This window comes from Solanum lycopersicum, chromosome 12 (assembly GCF_036512215.1).
Source record: "Solanum lycopersicum chromosome 12, SLM_r2.1".
NCBI lineage: Eukaryota > Viridiplantae > Streptophyta > Magnoliopsida > Solanales > Solanaceae > Solanum > Solanum lycopersicum.
In genome coordinates this window covers 68,508,929-68,527,129 of record NC_090811.1, presented here as the reverse complement: position 1 = coordinate 68,527,129, position 18,201 = coordinate 68,508,929, and the positions used below count along the sequence as shown (strand labels likewise).

The following is an 18,201-nucleotide window of genomic DNA, read 5'->3' as shown; positions in this document are numbered from 1 at the left end:
ACATCTTTATCTCTACGAGTTAAGGGTAAGGGTTAACTGACTTAACCCGTAGAGATATAGACTTAAGTCTGTGTATGCTCTATCTTTTCCAAGAGTACAACACGTGATGTGTGGATTAGACAGACGTGTGGATTAGACAGACGACCACTTTTAGACACACTTTCAAACTCTGTCGCAAACAAAAACATAGTATTTAAGAGGGACAAATACATTGTTTATCGAGTTTAGAACCATGCACCACTAAATTTTCCATAAGCACTGGTTTTTCTGCAACAATTCTGGAACATTCATCAAGTGCTGAAGTTATCACAGCCCAAGAAAATAGAACAAAAACTAGTGGTTTTTTTCATAGACAATCACAAATGAAACCTTTTACATATCTTTTGCTAAAAGGGCATGTGAAGTTGTCAACTATCTATACATTACCCATATCTGTAAAGAACACAGAGTCAAAAATGAGGAACTTTTATATACTAAGTGACTCTGACTTTCATACACACAAAAAATGATTATCTCAAACATCTACTACCATATTATAAGACATACCAAATGGAAGAAATATATATATATGTATGTATATATGGCTCTTTTTTGTGCCATTTCAATCATTTCAGCTCACTGTAACTTTCTGTAGTTCAAGCTTATGCATTTGTTCGATGATCGCTTCTAGTTTTCGTCATTAAAATTGGTCTATCACTGCTATCTGTAGATTTTCGATTATGAGATTCTGTTTCTACAGCACCTGCCTGATTCTTTCTCCGTCTTCGTCCCTAGAAGACCAAGAAGTTAAGATTATACACAACTTTCCAACCAAATGTCTAAGAAAATTGTTGGTTAGTACATCACCTCTCGGGGTATTGGATATTCCTCAGATTCAAGCATTCGAACTACTTGACTCATTGTTGGCCTCTTATCTGAATCTGGATCAAGACATCTTAAAGTAGTCAGTAGAGCTCGCTTAAGGGCGGTTGTGGAAGGCCTTGTTTCGATTGTTGGATCGACTACTTCTTCCGAGCGTTTGCTGCCAACCATCATCTTGAGCCAGTCAACAAGATTCACCTGTATACACCAAATAAATGGCATATCATCACAACAATTATAATGGTTGATGAAGTTTTGCTGAAAACCATGGAGATCAATGTTTAAATACTAATAATAACATTGGAAGAGCATACCTCGGGAGCAGGGCGACCATAATCCACGGGATCTCTTCCAGTGATGGCTTCCAGAAGCACAACACCATAGCTGTACACATCACTCTTTTCATTCAGTAGACCACTATTTGCATACTCAGGAGCTACATATCTGTTGTGAGGAAGTTGGCCAAACATAGGGAGGCATTTAGTGATGACTATAGGATATTCGACTAATACGAGGTGTAGAAAGAGAATAAGCTCATCCAAGATAGGTCTATAGGTGTACTTACCCGAACGTGCCCATAACTCTGGTTGTAATGTGACTCTTCCCTGCACCTAGCAACTTGGCCAGGCCAAAATCAGAAATTTTTGCATTGAAGTCTTCATCTATCAATATGTTGCTTGACTTGATGTCACGATGCACCACCTTGGGCTCAATTGCCTCATGTAAATATGCAAGACTACAAGTATAAAAGAACATTTATAAGAGAACAAAAAGAAGTCCTCCATCCATCCCAATTCAAGTGTCTTTCCTTTTTAGTCTGTCCCAAAAAGAATGTATCTTTCTATATTTAGTAAGTTTTCCAATTCCAACATTCTACATGGAACATTAAGACTGCGGGATTTAAAGGACCACACGTCTTTAATTTAAGACCACAAGATTCAAATCCCTTTGGTTCCAAACTCCGTGCTCAGTCAAACTAAGACACCTAAATAGGAACGGTGGGACTTGAGAGTATGAGATAGTAAATGCTAAGTTGAAAATAGAAGAAAACTCACGCTTTAGCAGTGCCAAGGAGAATCTTCATCCGTGCTTCCCATGTAAGGTATCCGTGCTGTTGCATAGCTCCATGTAGCCACTGCTCTAAATTCCCATTGTTTACGCACTCATAAACTAGTAACCTGAATAAAAGAAGGATCACCATACAAAGTGGCGTCTGAAGTGTTAATACTGAAAAACTATCTGAAGTGTTAATACTGAAAAACTATCTCCAGATATTGACACAAGATAAAATATGTCTCTTAGCAACATGAAGAAAAGAGTACCAGAAGCTCCTTTCATGTTGTACTAAAGAAGGTAAGCCTATAGTGTATTTGCCAAAACTAAAGAATATAATCCAACATCAGCCGCGAGAGACGATCATGGAATATCAATTTTCCTAAACACAATATCACATGAAAAACTTATCCTTTCCTTCCTTATTTCCTAAACTGGGAGTTGACGATTGAATCTCAAGTTTCAACAAAAAAGCGCAGTCACACTGCTAGATAGTACTACCTCTGTTTCAATTTGTTTCTTTTACTTCCCTTTTTAATCCGTATAAAAAGAAGGTCTCTTTTCTTTTTTGGCAGCTCTTTAATTTTAACTTTACATGTGGCATTTTAGGACCGCAAGATTAAAGGAAAATTTGTTACATTCTATATATCTATAATTCAAGACCAGGAGATTCACAAGTTCTCTTCACTTCTTTATTCTCAGTGCCATAAATTGAAAAAGAGCGAGTAAGTTACTGCTGCCTATATGATGTAACGAAGAGAAACAAAAGAGTTTTAGAAAGTGTACCTGTGAGTTCCTTCAATACAGTAGCCCAAAAGTCTAACCAAATTCTTATGTCGGACATGACCGATGGCCTCAACTTCCACTTGAAATTCTTTCTCTGCTTGTCCTCTATAGATGAAGGACCCATAAGTCAAATATTTTTATATATATGCAAGTGAAGAGACTAATTATTGAAGTAACAATATAAGACTTCGAACTTACAAATTATTCAATAGCTTTTTAACAGCGACTTCAGTTCCGTTAATCAGCTGTCCACGGTAAACAATGCCATAACCACCCTCTCCAATGATGTTATCCTTAGCAAACTTGTTGGTTGCAGTTTCAAGGTCCCTCAGAGTAAACCAATGGCCCCAACCTAGGTGAGAGAACTCAGGCAAACCAGAGAGAGGGGATGGGACGTTTGCAGGATGTGAAGGATGATTTAGTGTTCCGGCAACTTCCTTTTCCCCGGACTCAAATGTTCCGTCTTTGTCTAAATAATTAAATGAACCTGATTGACTATTATTGTCAAAATCTTTCATCTTGTCAATATTTGAATGTGCCAAAAGCTTATCGGAATCTTTCTCACAGTATGTGTCTTGAAATGCAAGGGGATTCCTATAGTGGCTCCCATAGTTGCTTGCTGAGTTTTGATCAACTCTTATTTCTTTGCACACAGAAGGAATTTTGCTTATGGGTAGCGTATCATGAGATTTTCTTGATTTTTTACGGGAAGAACAAAACGGCAGTAGCAAAAGAATTACCACAATAAAAAATCCAACAAAGATGGCTAATAAAACCCACACCTTGAGATGAAATATATGAGTTTTCTTTGACAGTTCGAAATTAAGGTCAGATGCCATCTTAATGAAACCTGCAAAATCGAAGATATGAAAATCAAAAACCAAAAAAGAAGAAAACCATAAAGGTAAACAGCTCCAAAGTGAACTAGCAGTGAAGCATTTCAATCAACAATGCTTCAATTCTAAACATAGTTGGGGTGGGCTATGTGAAACCTCTATATCAATTTTGTTCTATTCGGCCTACTTCGTTCATATACTAGTAAATAATTAGTTTTTTAAGGTAAACTCAAGATCTTCTACAACTAGAGGTTCTCGAAGTATCACACTGATTCCTATGCTAACAACCAGACAAATACACAAAGTCATTAAAGTGTAACAACAACAACCAGTCTTTAATCACAAGTAGTTGGCATTGCCTATCATGTATCTTGTACTCCCTCCGTTACAATTTATTTAATCTACTTTCCTTTTTAGTTCATTTAAAAAAGAATGACCCTTTCCTTTTTTTAGCAATTCTTTAATTTCAACTTCCCACGACATGTTTAAGCCCACAAAATTCAAAAATCTTCTTTACTTTTTTAAGCTCCGTGCCAAGTCAAAATAGGCCAAACAAATTGAAACGGAGGGAGTAATTGTTCATCTAAAAAGGAAACTTTAACTATCCTAATGTATGTGTAGAGCTTCATTAACAGACAGTAAATCAGGAGACAATCAAAGTTTCAGACACACCAGCAGAGAAATGCATTTCAATAAAAAGATCTCCGTTTAACTAGCCAATAACTACCTAACTCGTAGGAAGTAAATAAGAGGAGGGATCACGAGATCAATCAATCAACTATCTCTCAATCCGAAATTATTTGAAAGCAGCTATATGTATCCTCTGTATCGATTCCAGTACATAGAGGATTCTCACTATAGTTAGATTATATTTACACTGACATCAATATGCCACATTGGGTTTTACAAGCTTGGACAAAGGCAGATTTATGAGAGAAAAAGAGAACGATATTAGTTCCATTTAGGAAGCAGAAAGAAACATTATACTTAACTGAATAGGAAATAAGACCAACTTCAGGAAAAGATACAAACTTCCAATGCTAAATCAAGTGTTCAAGCTCACAGAATCACACAAAATGTACAACAGACTCAAACTTCCAATGCAAAGACACAAAATATGTTCAAAAATTCAATATTTACACTACCATAAATATACCACAAAAGTAGGTAAGAGTTATTACAATAAATGCATGCAAATTACATAGTTCTTTAATGTAGAACAAATCAAAGTCAAAGATTCAAACTCTCAATGCTAAACCAAGTGTTCAAGCTCACAAAATCACATTAATTGTACAAAAGATTCAATCTTTCAATGCTAAATCAAGTGTTCAAGCTCAAATAAAACACATTAAATGTACAAAAGATTCAATCTTTCAATGCTTAATCAAGTTTTCAAGCTCAAATAGAACACATTAAATGTACAAAAGATTCAATCTTTCAATGCCAAGTCAAGTGTTCAAGCTCAAATAAAACACATTAAATGTACAAAAGATCCAATCTTTCAATGCTAAATCAAGTTTTCAAGCTCAAATAAAACACATTAAATGTACAAAAGATTCAATCTTTCAATGCTAAATCAAGTGTTCAAGCTCAAGCAACACATTTAAAAATGTATAAAAGATTCAATCTTTACCTATTTATGATGAGATCCCAGAAGTAGAAGTAAGCCTCTACCAACACTACACACAACCTCTACTCACAAAATGAAGAAAAATCCAAACCCCAGATCTCTTATACTCCTAAAATCCCCAAACCCCATTTAGGAAAATGAAGCCATTTTCAAATCAAGAATCCCATTTCTCAAATATACAAAAATACCCAAAAAAAAAAAAAAGGGACCCTTTTAGAAATGGGAAAATAGACCTTCCTTAATTGAAGCATATACTAAAAGGAAACCTTCCTTTGAAGTAAAAGGCAAAGAGAAATCTCAACAAAGAAAACATGAAATCTTTGAGATGGAAATGTGGGGTTATTATCAGTGTTTGGTAATGCTTTGTTTTACAGTAAAATAGAAGCAAGAAAAAAAAAGTTAGCTTTTTTGGTTCAAAAATGATTTTGAAATTGAGTCTACTAATGAATGTGATTGATTATCAAGAATCTCTCAAATTAATACTACTGGAGACAAAGTAATTGGAGTACCAGACTTGCAGTGCTCTGCAAATGCAGCTTCCTGTCTCTTGGGATATATATATATATATATATATATATATATATATATATTAGTACTATTACAATGATTCTCCATTTTAATTTACGTGATATTGTTACTTTTTCAAAATAATTTATGTTATTATAAATCATATCGTTTCAATCTAAGTCTCTTATTTTCTTTTATCGTTTATCTAAAATGGGTGTTTCTTTTTGTATTTAGTAAGTTTTCTAATTTTTAAGTATACAATAACAAGTTTAAGATCATGAGATTTAAATTTAAAAATCATTTTTTTATTTTTTAAAGTTTGTATTTGATTAAATTAAGATACTTAAATTGACACGGGAAAGATATATAATGAATAATTGGCTAGTGAGTCAAACATAAAAGGGATAATGCACAAGTACTCCGTTAACATACGGTCGAAATCTCAGAGACACACTTATAATATATTAAAGTCTTATTACTCCTGAACTTATTTTATTAATAATTTTCTGCCCCTTTCGGCCTACGTGACATTATCTTGTGGGTTCAACGCTGGTTGACTTTTTTTTTTAAAACTAATATCACGTAGGTAAAAAAGGGGTAGAAAATTATTTATAAAATAAGTTCAAGAGAATAATAGGTCCTTTGTATAATATAAGTGTATCTCTGAGATTTCGAATATAAATTAAGGCGATACTTAGTGTATTTTTCTAACATAAAATAAAGTTGATGTAGATACAAATATTAAGAAAAGAAAAGAAGGTTAGTGGGTATTAATAATTAAAATTAGATGTAATAAAGAGTGGAAAGGGACAGGCAATGATGCAATTTGAATGAAATTTATTGAGACACATTATTATTAATTTACTATAATGATAATAATAATAATAATAATAATAATAATAATAATAATAATAATAATATAATTACACCTTTGATCCCCCAAAATAGTATTGAATTATGTGTTTGGTCTTTATAATATTAAACTTAAGTTCATTTAATCTTCAACTAATTGAAATATGTGTTTCTTCCCTTCATATAACAATTATTTAATTATAATATATGTCATATTTAGAGTAGTTGTAGAATTATATCACCCATAAATATAGAATAATCAGATAATTTAATATAAATATATAGATAATTATCAATAGTTTAGCATTTAATAATTAGTTAAATTTGAAAAGATTCATAATAACTAATTTTAGAATAAATTTATCTTATGTTGTTGGAATAAAATATTGTTAAATTATATATAATTTTTATCCCAAGTGAAAATAAAATAGCGGTAACATCATCACAATCTAAACATTCAATCGATAAAAGCGAATAGCGATAATATATAAAGATTAGAATATAATCAACACAAGCTAATAACTCGTCCTTACTAAAAATTTCTCGTTAAAAACTAATAATTACAAAAAATTTAAAATAATAAATCTCGAAATAACTTATTCTCCTACCGAACTATCCTAAGTAGGTATTACTATAAACAATGGACACACCTAGGCCTTCTCAACTGTCAAATCTCTTTGATTTCTTAAAAAAAGAATCATGAAAATTGTGAATTTCCATATTTGCATTTATTAATTATTTTGATTGTTTAATTGTGGGGTTAGCAAGTCAAAAAAGAAAAATAAATAAATAAAACTTGGACGGTTGTTGAATGTCTTTTTATATTTTCAAAAAAATATTTTTATGTCGACCAAATTAAATATTTTGACGGTGGCAAATGGCAGTACCAATCTATTTTATGACAACTATTATTTAAAACTAAAGTGTTAATTTGTTAATTTATAAAATTAAAAATAAAATTAATTAACAAATTCTCAAATCGTGTTTAATTTATATTTGTTGTATAAATAATTGTCTATTCAATCGCAAAAATATTATGTTGAGTTAACACATACATCGACATTGAAAAATGAAAGATAAGAAAATAATGAAATTAAATATATGTCAATAATAAATAGACAATAAATACGATTTAATAAATTCGCAATTGCTATCAAAAAAAAAATCTAATGGTCACAAATGAATACTGTATTGGTTGTTACTAATGTATTGTACACATAAAATCTGATTATGTCCTATGGCAGGTGATGATTGTCCCCCGTACCCTCTCGGGACGAAGTCAGGTAGGATCAAGACAATTTATATGAATCGTGCCAAATGAAAAAATTATAATATTATTTATATATAATTAAAATTATTTTTAAATATATATTAAATTCTAATTAATTTCACTTATTTTGTGTTTTTAATAAAATTTTAATTCTATCGCTACTCGATATATCTTAACAATGCTATTTAGGTATTTGATTTGGTAGGTGGAAGTCTTAGAAATATAATGCACCATTCGTGTTGTGGGTCACCAATGTACATTTCTATGAAGGTTGCAATTATTATTAATAATAATTATTTTGCATATTTTATAAGATTAATTATTATTATTAATAATAATTATTTTGCATATTTTATAAGATTAATAGAAACGAATTTAAAATTTAAAGTTTATGAATAGTTTTGACGATTCTTTGTTTGTCACCAAACTTACAATTTATTTATGATATTAGGTACAACACGAATAGTATCAAAAATATAATTTCATGAATGGATCTGAGAAGAATCGGAGATATACACATTTTTATGAAATAGAGGGTTGTTTTCGATAGATCATTGACTTAAATTAATTATTTTGAAACAAATTTGCAAGATTAATATGATAACAAAACAACAACATACAAAGTAAATTTAACCTAACAATATGTGATAATACGCAATAAAAAATAAGATATAACGTGACTACTAAATAATAACCCCGACCTGTTCCCACACATAGCGTGTCACCCTCAATTATTTATTTCGATCTTCAAACCTTCCTATTCAAGGTTATGTCCGCTGAACTTATGTCTTATTAATTACCCGACCTCGACCCTTCACGTCCTCAATTTCAATTATTTTTCGAATGTACCTCTATCTTTTTTGATTAAAAAATAAACTCTCGCACCTTTTACCGATTACATCCTTTCTTTTCAAAGATGTACTATTTCTACAGTGTGTAGAATTGAAAATTTTCTTGAATATAAGACTATAGTCTTAAATGTGTTATTTTGTGTCTATTTCATTTTCGACCAAGCAGGAAAAAGTAGCCACAAAATTTGACTATTTATTAGTCTAATATTATTGTGTCAATAATAGATATGTTTCAACTTCGAACAAGTTAAAATTAATTATACGAATAAAAAATATTTATATATAATTTGTATCGTTTCATTTAATAACATTATGTTTGTTTAATGTTATACAAAATTAAATGATAAACTAAAACATTCTTTGAAGTTTAAAATATCAAATCTAAGGTAAATATACTAATCTAAAACTAAACCTTGTTAATTTGATTTATATATATTTCTTTCTTTCATGATGATCTTTAATTAGGTATACAACGTCTTTCGAAATAGTTTCGTTTTATATATAACTAAGTCGATTTTATCACTTTTAACGATCATAAGTTTATCTAATAAATCATAGAAATGACTGAACAATCACAAGTGATTTTCTTCAATTTTATTATCTATATATGTTATTTTAAATCTTCTATATCGTGACAGTATTTTTAAAATCTTGTTTAATCTTATATAACCGCGATGAATATACATCTTATATTTATAATTTTTGAATATTCTTCATACACCTACTGATTATGTTTTATATTCATCACTTATATATTATGTAATATTCTTCATTATGAGATAGGTTTTGTTGACTAATGAAAAGACAAGGGACCCAATAACTTAGCTATCAATTAACCATATTTGATAACATACCATTAGCATTATTAATTTTATAGTATTAGCATTATTAGTTTTATTTTGTCCTTTTTCATTAGGATTTGACCAAATTCAACCACATAAACATAATTAAACAACCACTCATGTGCTTAATTGCTACTTTCAACATACAACTATTAGTACGAGATCTTTAATTAAGAGTGAGAAAATTCTATCCATTCTATATTGCGATCTTTAATAGTCTGACTGAGTAACTTTAAGCAACAATTTTCGAGTAATCGCTTCAAATATTTTGAATTTTGAAAGCAAAAGCTATCATAGGAGTATAAGATCATATGATTATATGAAAATGCAAAGTCAAAAACCATATAGTATAAAGAAAAAAATGAAATGATTAAAAGCATATCTTCCTACTTCAACCAAATCAAGATTGATCAAGATATTAATTTTTCTTGTTTGGGACAATAGTTATAGAACTTGTATGTGATGTTCATTTTAATAGTTTTTTTTATATATTTTTTTAAAAAATAGCATTGAAATCCGAATCAACATATTTCAACTAATCCATTTTATTTGTTATCTTCCATCAACACAATTATCAGATGATTCAACTCATCCAAACTTAGATATGTAAGGTTAACCGGTGTTTTATGCAAGTAGAAAGTAACAAGAACTCGATAAAATAGTATGTAAATACATTCAAAATACCGTCATTATGAAAAATAAAATGTACACTCGTTAAGTTTGTCATTGTCCCTGCAAGTAGGGAGGGAGGGAGGTAAGGCCACCGTTGGGTCCAGCAGAGGGATTTCACATTTCAAAGATAAGTAAATAATCGTAACTCGCGCACACAGTCGTCAAGTTCAACATCAAAACACCATTGTTGGACATACATAAATACATACATACATTGAAGAGAAAAGAAATAGCATATGAGTAGTATATAAGTGTACTCTTGTCTGCTTGCAACTCTTCTAACACTCCAAGAGGTTACAGAATGAATCCAATGCACCATAAAATGCAAAAAAAAAGGCGAATAAAGGACAAATATTGTGTAACATTTACATAAACGAAAATGGAATGGAATGGAAAGGAAAAATGAAATGCACAACAGAGCAAATACGGTATGCACAACTTAGACAGGGAGATCACAGTAAACGAGCAGCTCTCCGCGGATAGCATTCCTCTGATACTTCTTTACAGTGGTACCATATCGAAAATTGGATGGATCCGTCCTTGAAGATTTACATGAAATCTTGTCCGGGCCTTAGATATAGCAATCTCCTTGCAGGTGCTGGAGGTGCCAGTCCGGGGATATCCCTTATGTCCTTGTTGTGAGGATTCACAATCTGAAAACACACGAACAGAGAAATTCAGCTGTAAAGCACAGTATCTACATGTAGTCAAACAAACGCTTAAAAGATTGCAGAGTTCTACGCAGGAAGTGGCTAAGAGTACTAAGAGCTTGAAGTAACACTTTCATAGCAGATACGAGCTCTTTATGCATCAATATATGCTCTTGAGTTGAAAGGTGTAGCAAGGATAACTATGATATGTTTGTTATTTCGTTGAGAAGGTAATATATTTGCATATAAAGTTGGACTTCCCGCTTCAAAACTGTGGGAGTCCCCCATAGTTATTTGATATGTTTATTTAGTTAAACTAATCCATGGTATGAGAAACTACCTTCACAACAATTATGGCAACTACACCACAGACAATGAGGAAGAGGAAAAGCATGATACATTTATCTGTGGCAACCTGAAAAAGTTGGGAGCTAGATTAATTAATCAAAAGAGATGAAAGAATACAAAACACTTCATAAATATGAGGATTTTACAACATACCTGCCGTCCAATTTCCTTGACAAGCTGGGATGCTTTTTTGATGGAGAAGTGAATTGTGTCGAGCTCATTGACAACACGACCCATCTGATCAGTCTACATAACAAAGAGACTCAAAAAGTTAGATGGATATTCTAAGACAAAACAAATCAAAGGAGATGAATAATTGCACTCACTTGGCCTTTCAAGGTAGCAGCAGTTTGTGTTCCCACTTCAATTGTTTGGTGAACAACCTACAGAGTAGAAATAAGCTTTTAAGATACGGATGGTAGATATGCTGAAACAACGTTAAAATGAACTACTTAACCTGTTTGGAGCGTTCAATGGCTTGATCAGTTTCATCCATTGTCTTGTTTCCAGCACTGATGAGCTCCTGATTTGACATTTCTGCGTAAAGATTAAAATGAATAAGAAGACCAGTATAGCGAGTCCACAAGTTGCTTGGATGCATTCTCAGTTCAGATTCTTCTCTACAACTAAGGAACATGATATTGGAATCTTCAGTAATCATGAATTAACAGGCGCCGTGAGTTTATACCCTCGACCCTTTATTCTTTTAAGTTATGGATTCAAGGAACAAATGTAGTAATGAACAGCAGGTGGATTACACATTCCAAGAGTGGCCGAATATGTGTTTTTTAGGTCACTAGTATAACATAAAGCCATGCATATTAAGATCTACAATGGAAAGTCTAACAAAAATAACTTCTAAGAAATGCTTCCATCTGAAAGTCCAAGAAGAAATGGATAAGAGAAGCTGGGAAAACAAAGTCAGAACCTTACAAATATGCTCCCTAGAATAATTGGAAAATAAATGTTTCCATCTGAAAGTCTAAGAATAATAGGTTATTGTGTTCCAACCTGATGCCATCTGAACGTTTTCCTCTGCTGTTGGTTCACTTCCACCTGCTCCCATATCAAATAGTTCAACCCTCTTATTGCCAAGACTGCTCATATACCTGCATCCCAGCCAATTGAAAGAATGAGGTAACAAAAACCAACTGCTTATTTATCAGAGAACCTGAACAAACTAGATAATGAAGGAGCAACATCAGGTTTTAGGAACTCTTTTCCTGAGACTAAATTAAATTTCATTAGACATATTTTTCTTTAATTTTCTAAGTACTTCTTTAAAATGAGGATTCATAGTACTCTTGTATAGTTTCCCAATGAAAGAAATTTCCTTCTCAAGAAGTCAATCCAATTGATTTCAGAAACAAATCCCAAAATTTGACGGTTTTATCTGTGTAGTCATCAATTTTTGTGGAAGGAGTGACTTTATTGAGTAGAAAGGGCCTATTGATGTATAATGGGATTGCAATTTGCAGCCTTGAGTCGGTGCTTATGTATACACATCATATAATTCGCAAACAAAGCCATGCAAATGTAAAAGTTCATTAACATATCCAACTTCCAAACAATCTACACAACATGTGAAACAGCATGCAAGTTGAGACAAAAGAGGAGAAAAATTTCTGGGAGCAGAAACCAGAGTGGAAAAAAGAATAAATTTGTTGAGAACTCACGTTTTTCTCAAGGCCACATATGAGTTTAGCTCTTTGATCTGCAAAATTAAAAAAATTTAGAGCAGTGTTCCACAGAACTGATATGTGTAATATTAGTATAGTGAATGGACCAAACAAACGTGTAGTCTCGTAAAGGCAGTGCCCAAAATTCATATTAGCCACCCACATATCTTGATCGCATTGCAACAGCCTCTTATGTATATCCAAAGTGGAATAGTGAAGTTTGCAATTGATAAAAAAAGGCACACACCAAAAGACAATAACATGGTGGTTTTGAAGGATATTTATAGGATCCGTTGTCTCTGTGTTATATGGATCACAGAAAGCTTGATGGTAAAGGAAAACATGAAAAACAAAAGGAAATGAGAGTGACACCAAAGCTGCAAAAATTGCAATGCCAATTAGAAGCTCATTTCTCATCGAGTAGCCCTATTATGAAAAGTTAAGTTACACAAAACATCACTGCCAAAAGTAACAATGTCAACTAAATCAAAACGAAAAATTGTTTCTCTTGCAAGGTAATGGATGCTTATATTTACAACGACAGAATCATCATGCAAGTGCACGGGAAGGGAACTGGATGAAAAGAAGTTAGCACAGGTTCACAGAATAAACTAAGATAACCATCATTGGAATACATATGCTGCTTACCACTTCAAGCTCAATTGAGATCCCCAATAAACCTTTTTTCTTTATAAGAGATCCAACTTACCATTGATTGCTTCTCATCATTGAGTTGTTTGTTGACCTCGGGAGGACTTTTACTCTCCTCGTCTTTAATTTCACGATCAAACTCTTTAACTAACCTAAAAGAAGAATGGGAAAGTAAAAAGTATTAACAATCACCCTAACATGGAAACTAATTATTCACTACCCAAGAGATAATTCAAGAACCACCGTTATTTCTAATGAGAGAGTAACAACTTAAGTATAATAACAATATTATATAGAAATAAGAAGTTGAAAACAGCACTTTAAATTAAAGACCAAATAAATACTATAATTACTTTTGATCAAGATAAATAGTACTATAATTTGTTTTGGTAGGTACTGAGGACTTTTATTCGGCTTAGACATAAATCCAGTATTCTAATAGCTGGAATTCCTGATATACCTTTTGAAGGATCAAATGTAAATTTTTAAAAAATAATGGAAGGACCAAACATTTCATGTTTAAGTGGTGTGTATTTCCAGCTATACAAGTATGAAATTAGGGATAAGATAAAAAAAAGTTACCTTTTGCACTCTCTCATCTTTCCAGTAAGTTCTTCCAACTGTTTACTCTGTCTATTGGAATCTTTGATCTTATCCAGCTTTTGAAATCCATTTCTGAGGAAACACGGAAAAAGATGTGCAAATTAGTGTACATGTCATGAAAAGAAGTGATTAAGGACATGCACATGCGTGCTTGTTAAGGAACCGAAATGTTATACGGAAGGCAAGAGCACCACAAAGCACTTCCAAGTATAGAGACAGAATAACAGAAACGAAGTTTTGATATAGATAATGAACGACATGCTGTAAAAGTAATAACTACTACTGCTATGCCTTAATGTCAAGCTAGAACAGGTCGGTACCATGGCTAAAACAAACGAGTTAACTAATATATCTTTGCAGATTTTATTCCCACCTTTCTTGATCCATTAAACTAATATATTTATTTCAAGTAAAGATGCAGAAACAATAGCAATTTGTTTTTTTACATTGCAAAGTGACTGCACAACTACGGGACATTTTTCCAGCTATGATAGGTTTGAGTTGGACAATGCAAAGAAAAACTCTGTATTTTTTGTAAAGCTGGCATAAAAGTGGAAGAATAACAGAACAGAAAAGAAGATAGATCATAACACCGGCCTGAATAATGAGGACGTATATGGACAGAGAGGAACTCATGATGTTTTGAAGATAAGAGAAACTCAATCCAGAATATAAAATTAAATTGTTTCATGTTGTTTCACTTTTGGTGTAAACAAGAGCATATGGATGACACTGAGTCCCTTTTACAAGTACTAGAGTGCCCGTAAGGAAGAATACTTTTGGTAATCTTATATCTCCGTGAATACGGCTCACACAGCCTATGTGCATTTAAAGTTATAAAAGTTGTTACCATTTAAACAAAATGTATTTTTTCCAAGTACATCCACAACCAAAAAGTGTGACTTAGTGGTCAATGAGGTGGGAGGAGAACCAATGAGATCTAAATTTCAAATCCCAACGGAGACAAAAAAACACTAGGTGATCGCACTTGCCTAAGCCTTGGTTGGCGAAGTTACCCACTACCTATGATGGTAGGAGCTAGCAAGTACTCGGTCGAATAAATGAGGTGAGCACAAGTTGGCCCAAACACCGCCGTCATTAAAAATGGTACATCCTTTTTTTTATAAGAAGGTGCTTTCTGCTCTGGGTAAATAAACTAGTTTGTACATGAGCTAGTGTTGGGGGGGAAATGTACATTCTTTAATGCATTATATAATGATCTAGAAAGTTTCGATTAGGCATGTATTCATAGTCATATAAATCTTTCAATATTTTACCATTTATTATCAACCTTCAATATTTTAGTACTCTAACCATAGGTATAACAAGCACCATAATGGACAGAGAAGAAAATAATACATACGGACAAAATGGATGACATATGAAAGCGTTAAATTTGTGATATCACAATCTCCTATAATGTGTTATTGTTCCAAAGTACAGCACTTGGCAAACGGGATGGTTCATTTAGCAATAGCCCTCAAAGAACATCGTAAATTAACTCAGGTCCTTATATTCTGAATGCATGAGCTTATTTGACTAGCTAAAATGGTAAAAGGGGATCCGACAGCAAGAGAAATAACTCAATTGTTATTGGTCACAAAAAAAAGAGTTTAAGCTACTATAACAACTTAGCAGGATTGGCTAACCAACAAAAATAATGACACGGAGGATAATGAATCCATTATTGAAATTCATGAAATCTTACAAGACATCTACTCAGAGCTCCATCACGAACTAACTTAAATCTCTAACTGAAACCCCCACCTCGTCCCAGCTTCAATCAATCAATTAACTAACTCACAGTGAAACTAGTTGGGATAAGCTACACAAAATCCTCTATATCGTGATTAGACTATTTGTGTAGTCTCATTATCAATTTATGCAACACTTTTGCTTTATCCAAGCTCTGCCCACATAGGCAGAATTCCACCCGCAACTTCAAATCAATTGATGCACTAAACTTCAATTCCCAAATTAGACAGGTCAGCAACATAAATTCTGTCATAATTAAAATTATTTTGGTCCAACTGTTCACGTACCACCACCATCTTCCTTCAGCCAAGTTCTATGCTTTTGAACATGAACATCAGTGAAGACCAATATAGGAAAAATAATACAAAATCCCAGCCATCCATGCTTTTTCGGAGTAGTTATTCCGCATTAAAGAGTGAGACTACTTTCATTTCATCTTCGAAGCATACAAATAAAAGCAATTGAACTCAAAGTTTATCCCACAAAGGGAAGACAGTCATATTTCATTATATACAATAATATCTCAATTAACTACTCTATGCTACATCATTATCAAAAAAATAAAATACTCTATACTACACTAAAAGCCTCAAAAAATTCAAAGATTCCATTTTTATCTCTAGTACAACAAACAACGCTTATAACAACTACGACTCAATCCCAAACTTAACGAAATTGGCTGTACAAATGCTCAACACCCTTCCCAATTCATTCGAGGACTTATCATTCCAATTTACACATCTAAACATAAACAATGCACATCAAAAAGAGCAAAAAAACAGCAATTATTCATTAAATTGTCACAATAAAGACGAGAAAATTACGCTAGAGCTCGGAAATTATCCCGAATCTCTCCATGGATCTGTTCCATCTGTGGGTTCATTTGTAAGTCCAAATTCGCCATTTTTTGAGCAATCGTTATCCCCTTTTTTCTCTTCTTCTTCCTTCACCGCCGGTTAGAACCCAAACGAATTCTTCACCGGCAAATCAAATTACAAACACCCAACTCCCCAAAACTCAAAATTTCACGGAATTCATCCCATTTTACTCCAAAAAAAACTGAAATTGAAAACTGAAGGTTCTAAAGATGGAAAGATTAAGATTTTATAGGGTTTTTTTGACAAGGAACAAAACCCAAAGAGGGGAAAATTGGATTTGGGATGGTTTTTAGGGTTCTTGAAGAGAAAAAAAAAAAAGGGAAAAGAGAATTAATTTTAATTTGTGTGTTTGGTATTAAGCAAAAATAATGATGAAAATACAGGCTGCCAATGCTCACTTTTTTCTGTTTTTTTCTCTCTTTTCTCTTTCTTGTCAATGTGGTGTTGTGCACATGACACCCTTGCATTGCTAACTTAACTTTGGTTTTATAATCGCGGTGTTTGAATCTACTCGTGAATTTTACGGTCTTATGTGATGTTATTTGTATTGATAAAAGTAGGTTTATTTGTGAGTTTTACGATATTATGTTGTTATTTCTATCGACAAATGTCATGTTTATTTGTGAGTTTTACGATTTGACGATATTAAGTTTATCGACGAAAGTCAAGGTCTGCTTATGAGTTTTACAGTTCTATGATGTTATTTCTATCGACGAAAGCCAGGTTTGTTTTGTATGTTTTACTATTCGATGATGTTGTTTGAATCGACGAAGTCAAGTTTGTTTGTGAATTTTACGATCCTATGATGTTATTTTTATAGACAAAAGTTTGAAATAGAGTGGTAAGTAAATCTTCATTGTTAAGTTTTTTGTTTGAACATTTGGTATGAAGTCTTAATTAAGATTTTTTTTTTACATTTTATCTTTAATATGAAACTTCGATTTGAGTTGGAAATTTGTCAATGTGGAATTTTCTCGCTAAGATATATATTATTAGTTTTAATTGGAGTTAATTTTTGTTTAGACGTGTGATATAGAGTCGTGATATCACATGTAATTTGAGATAATCATAATTTGAATTTTCATATTATGATCTCGATTTTTTTTAAAATGTAAAGCTTGATTCGTACATTTATATTTTGAGAAAAAAGACTCATGCTTTGACATGAAGGAATGTTATATACCATGAGATTGATTAGTGCTTCCTTATAAACTTATATGTTTGAATATTCATAATTATAAATATTTATTTATTAAAAAACAGAGATATGTTATTTATTAATATAATATTTTAAAATATTTTAATATTTTATTATGAACTATAATATATTCATGTGCTTAGATCATATAAGAATTGAATTAAAATATTTTCACTACAAAATTATAGTTATTTCAACAATTCAAAGTGGGGTCAAACTAAGAAATGAATTAACATTATTATAACTACTACCTATAGCTTTCAAATTAGAATATTTCAT

At 32.1% G+C, this 18,201-nt stretch overlaps 2 protein-coding genes across 3 annotated transcripts; both read right to left on the bottom strand.

Annotated features, from left to right (window-relative positions):
- Positions 1 to 322: 322 nt before the first annotated feature.
- Positions 323 to 5,733, bottom strand: LOC101247003 (probable receptor-like protein kinase At5g18500). Of its 2 annotated transcripts, none has more exons than XM_004252895.5 (8): positions 5,676 to 5,733; positions 2,899 to 3,550; positions 2,701 to 2,805; positions 1,917 to 2,039; positions 1,427 to 1,597; positions 1,176 to 1,305; positions 847 to 1,059; positions 323 to 770 (listed from the first exon to the last, which is right to left on the bottom strand). In XM_004252895.5, the coding sequence occupies exons 2-8, from the start codon at positions 3,537 to 3,539 to the stop codon at positions 642 to 644; spliced, it is 1,512 nt and encodes a 503-aa protein (XP_004252943.1). In that variant the 5' UTR covers positions 3,540 to 3,550; positions 5,676 to 5,733; the 3' UTR covers positions 323 to 641. The 2 variants fall into 2 exon arrangements, with proteins under 2 accessions (XP_004252943.1, XP_004252942.1); XM_004252894.5 differs by having other exon boundaries at positions 5,170 to 5,713.
- A 4,641-nt stretch (positions 5,734 to 10,374) lies between these two features.
- LOC101248280 (novel plant SNARE 13-like) lies at positions 10,375 to 17,227 on the bottom strand. Its single transcript, XM_004252899.3, has 10 exons — positions 16,671 to 17,227; positions 14,071 to 14,163; positions 13,547 to 13,640; positions 12,835 to 12,872; positions 12,170 to 12,267; positions 11,616 to 11,695; positions 11,485 to 11,541; positions 11,312 to 11,404; positions 11,151 to 11,225; positions 10,375 to 10,813 (listed from the first exon to the last, which is right to left on the bottom strand). Exons 1-10 carry the CDS (start codon positions 16,748 to 16,750, stop codon positions 10,709 to 10,711), a joined length of 813 nt encoding a protein of 270 aa, XP_004252947.1. The 5' UTR covers positions 16,751 to 17,227; the 3' UTR covers positions 10,375 to 10,708.
- Positions 17,228 to 18,201: the final 974 nt, after the last annotated feature.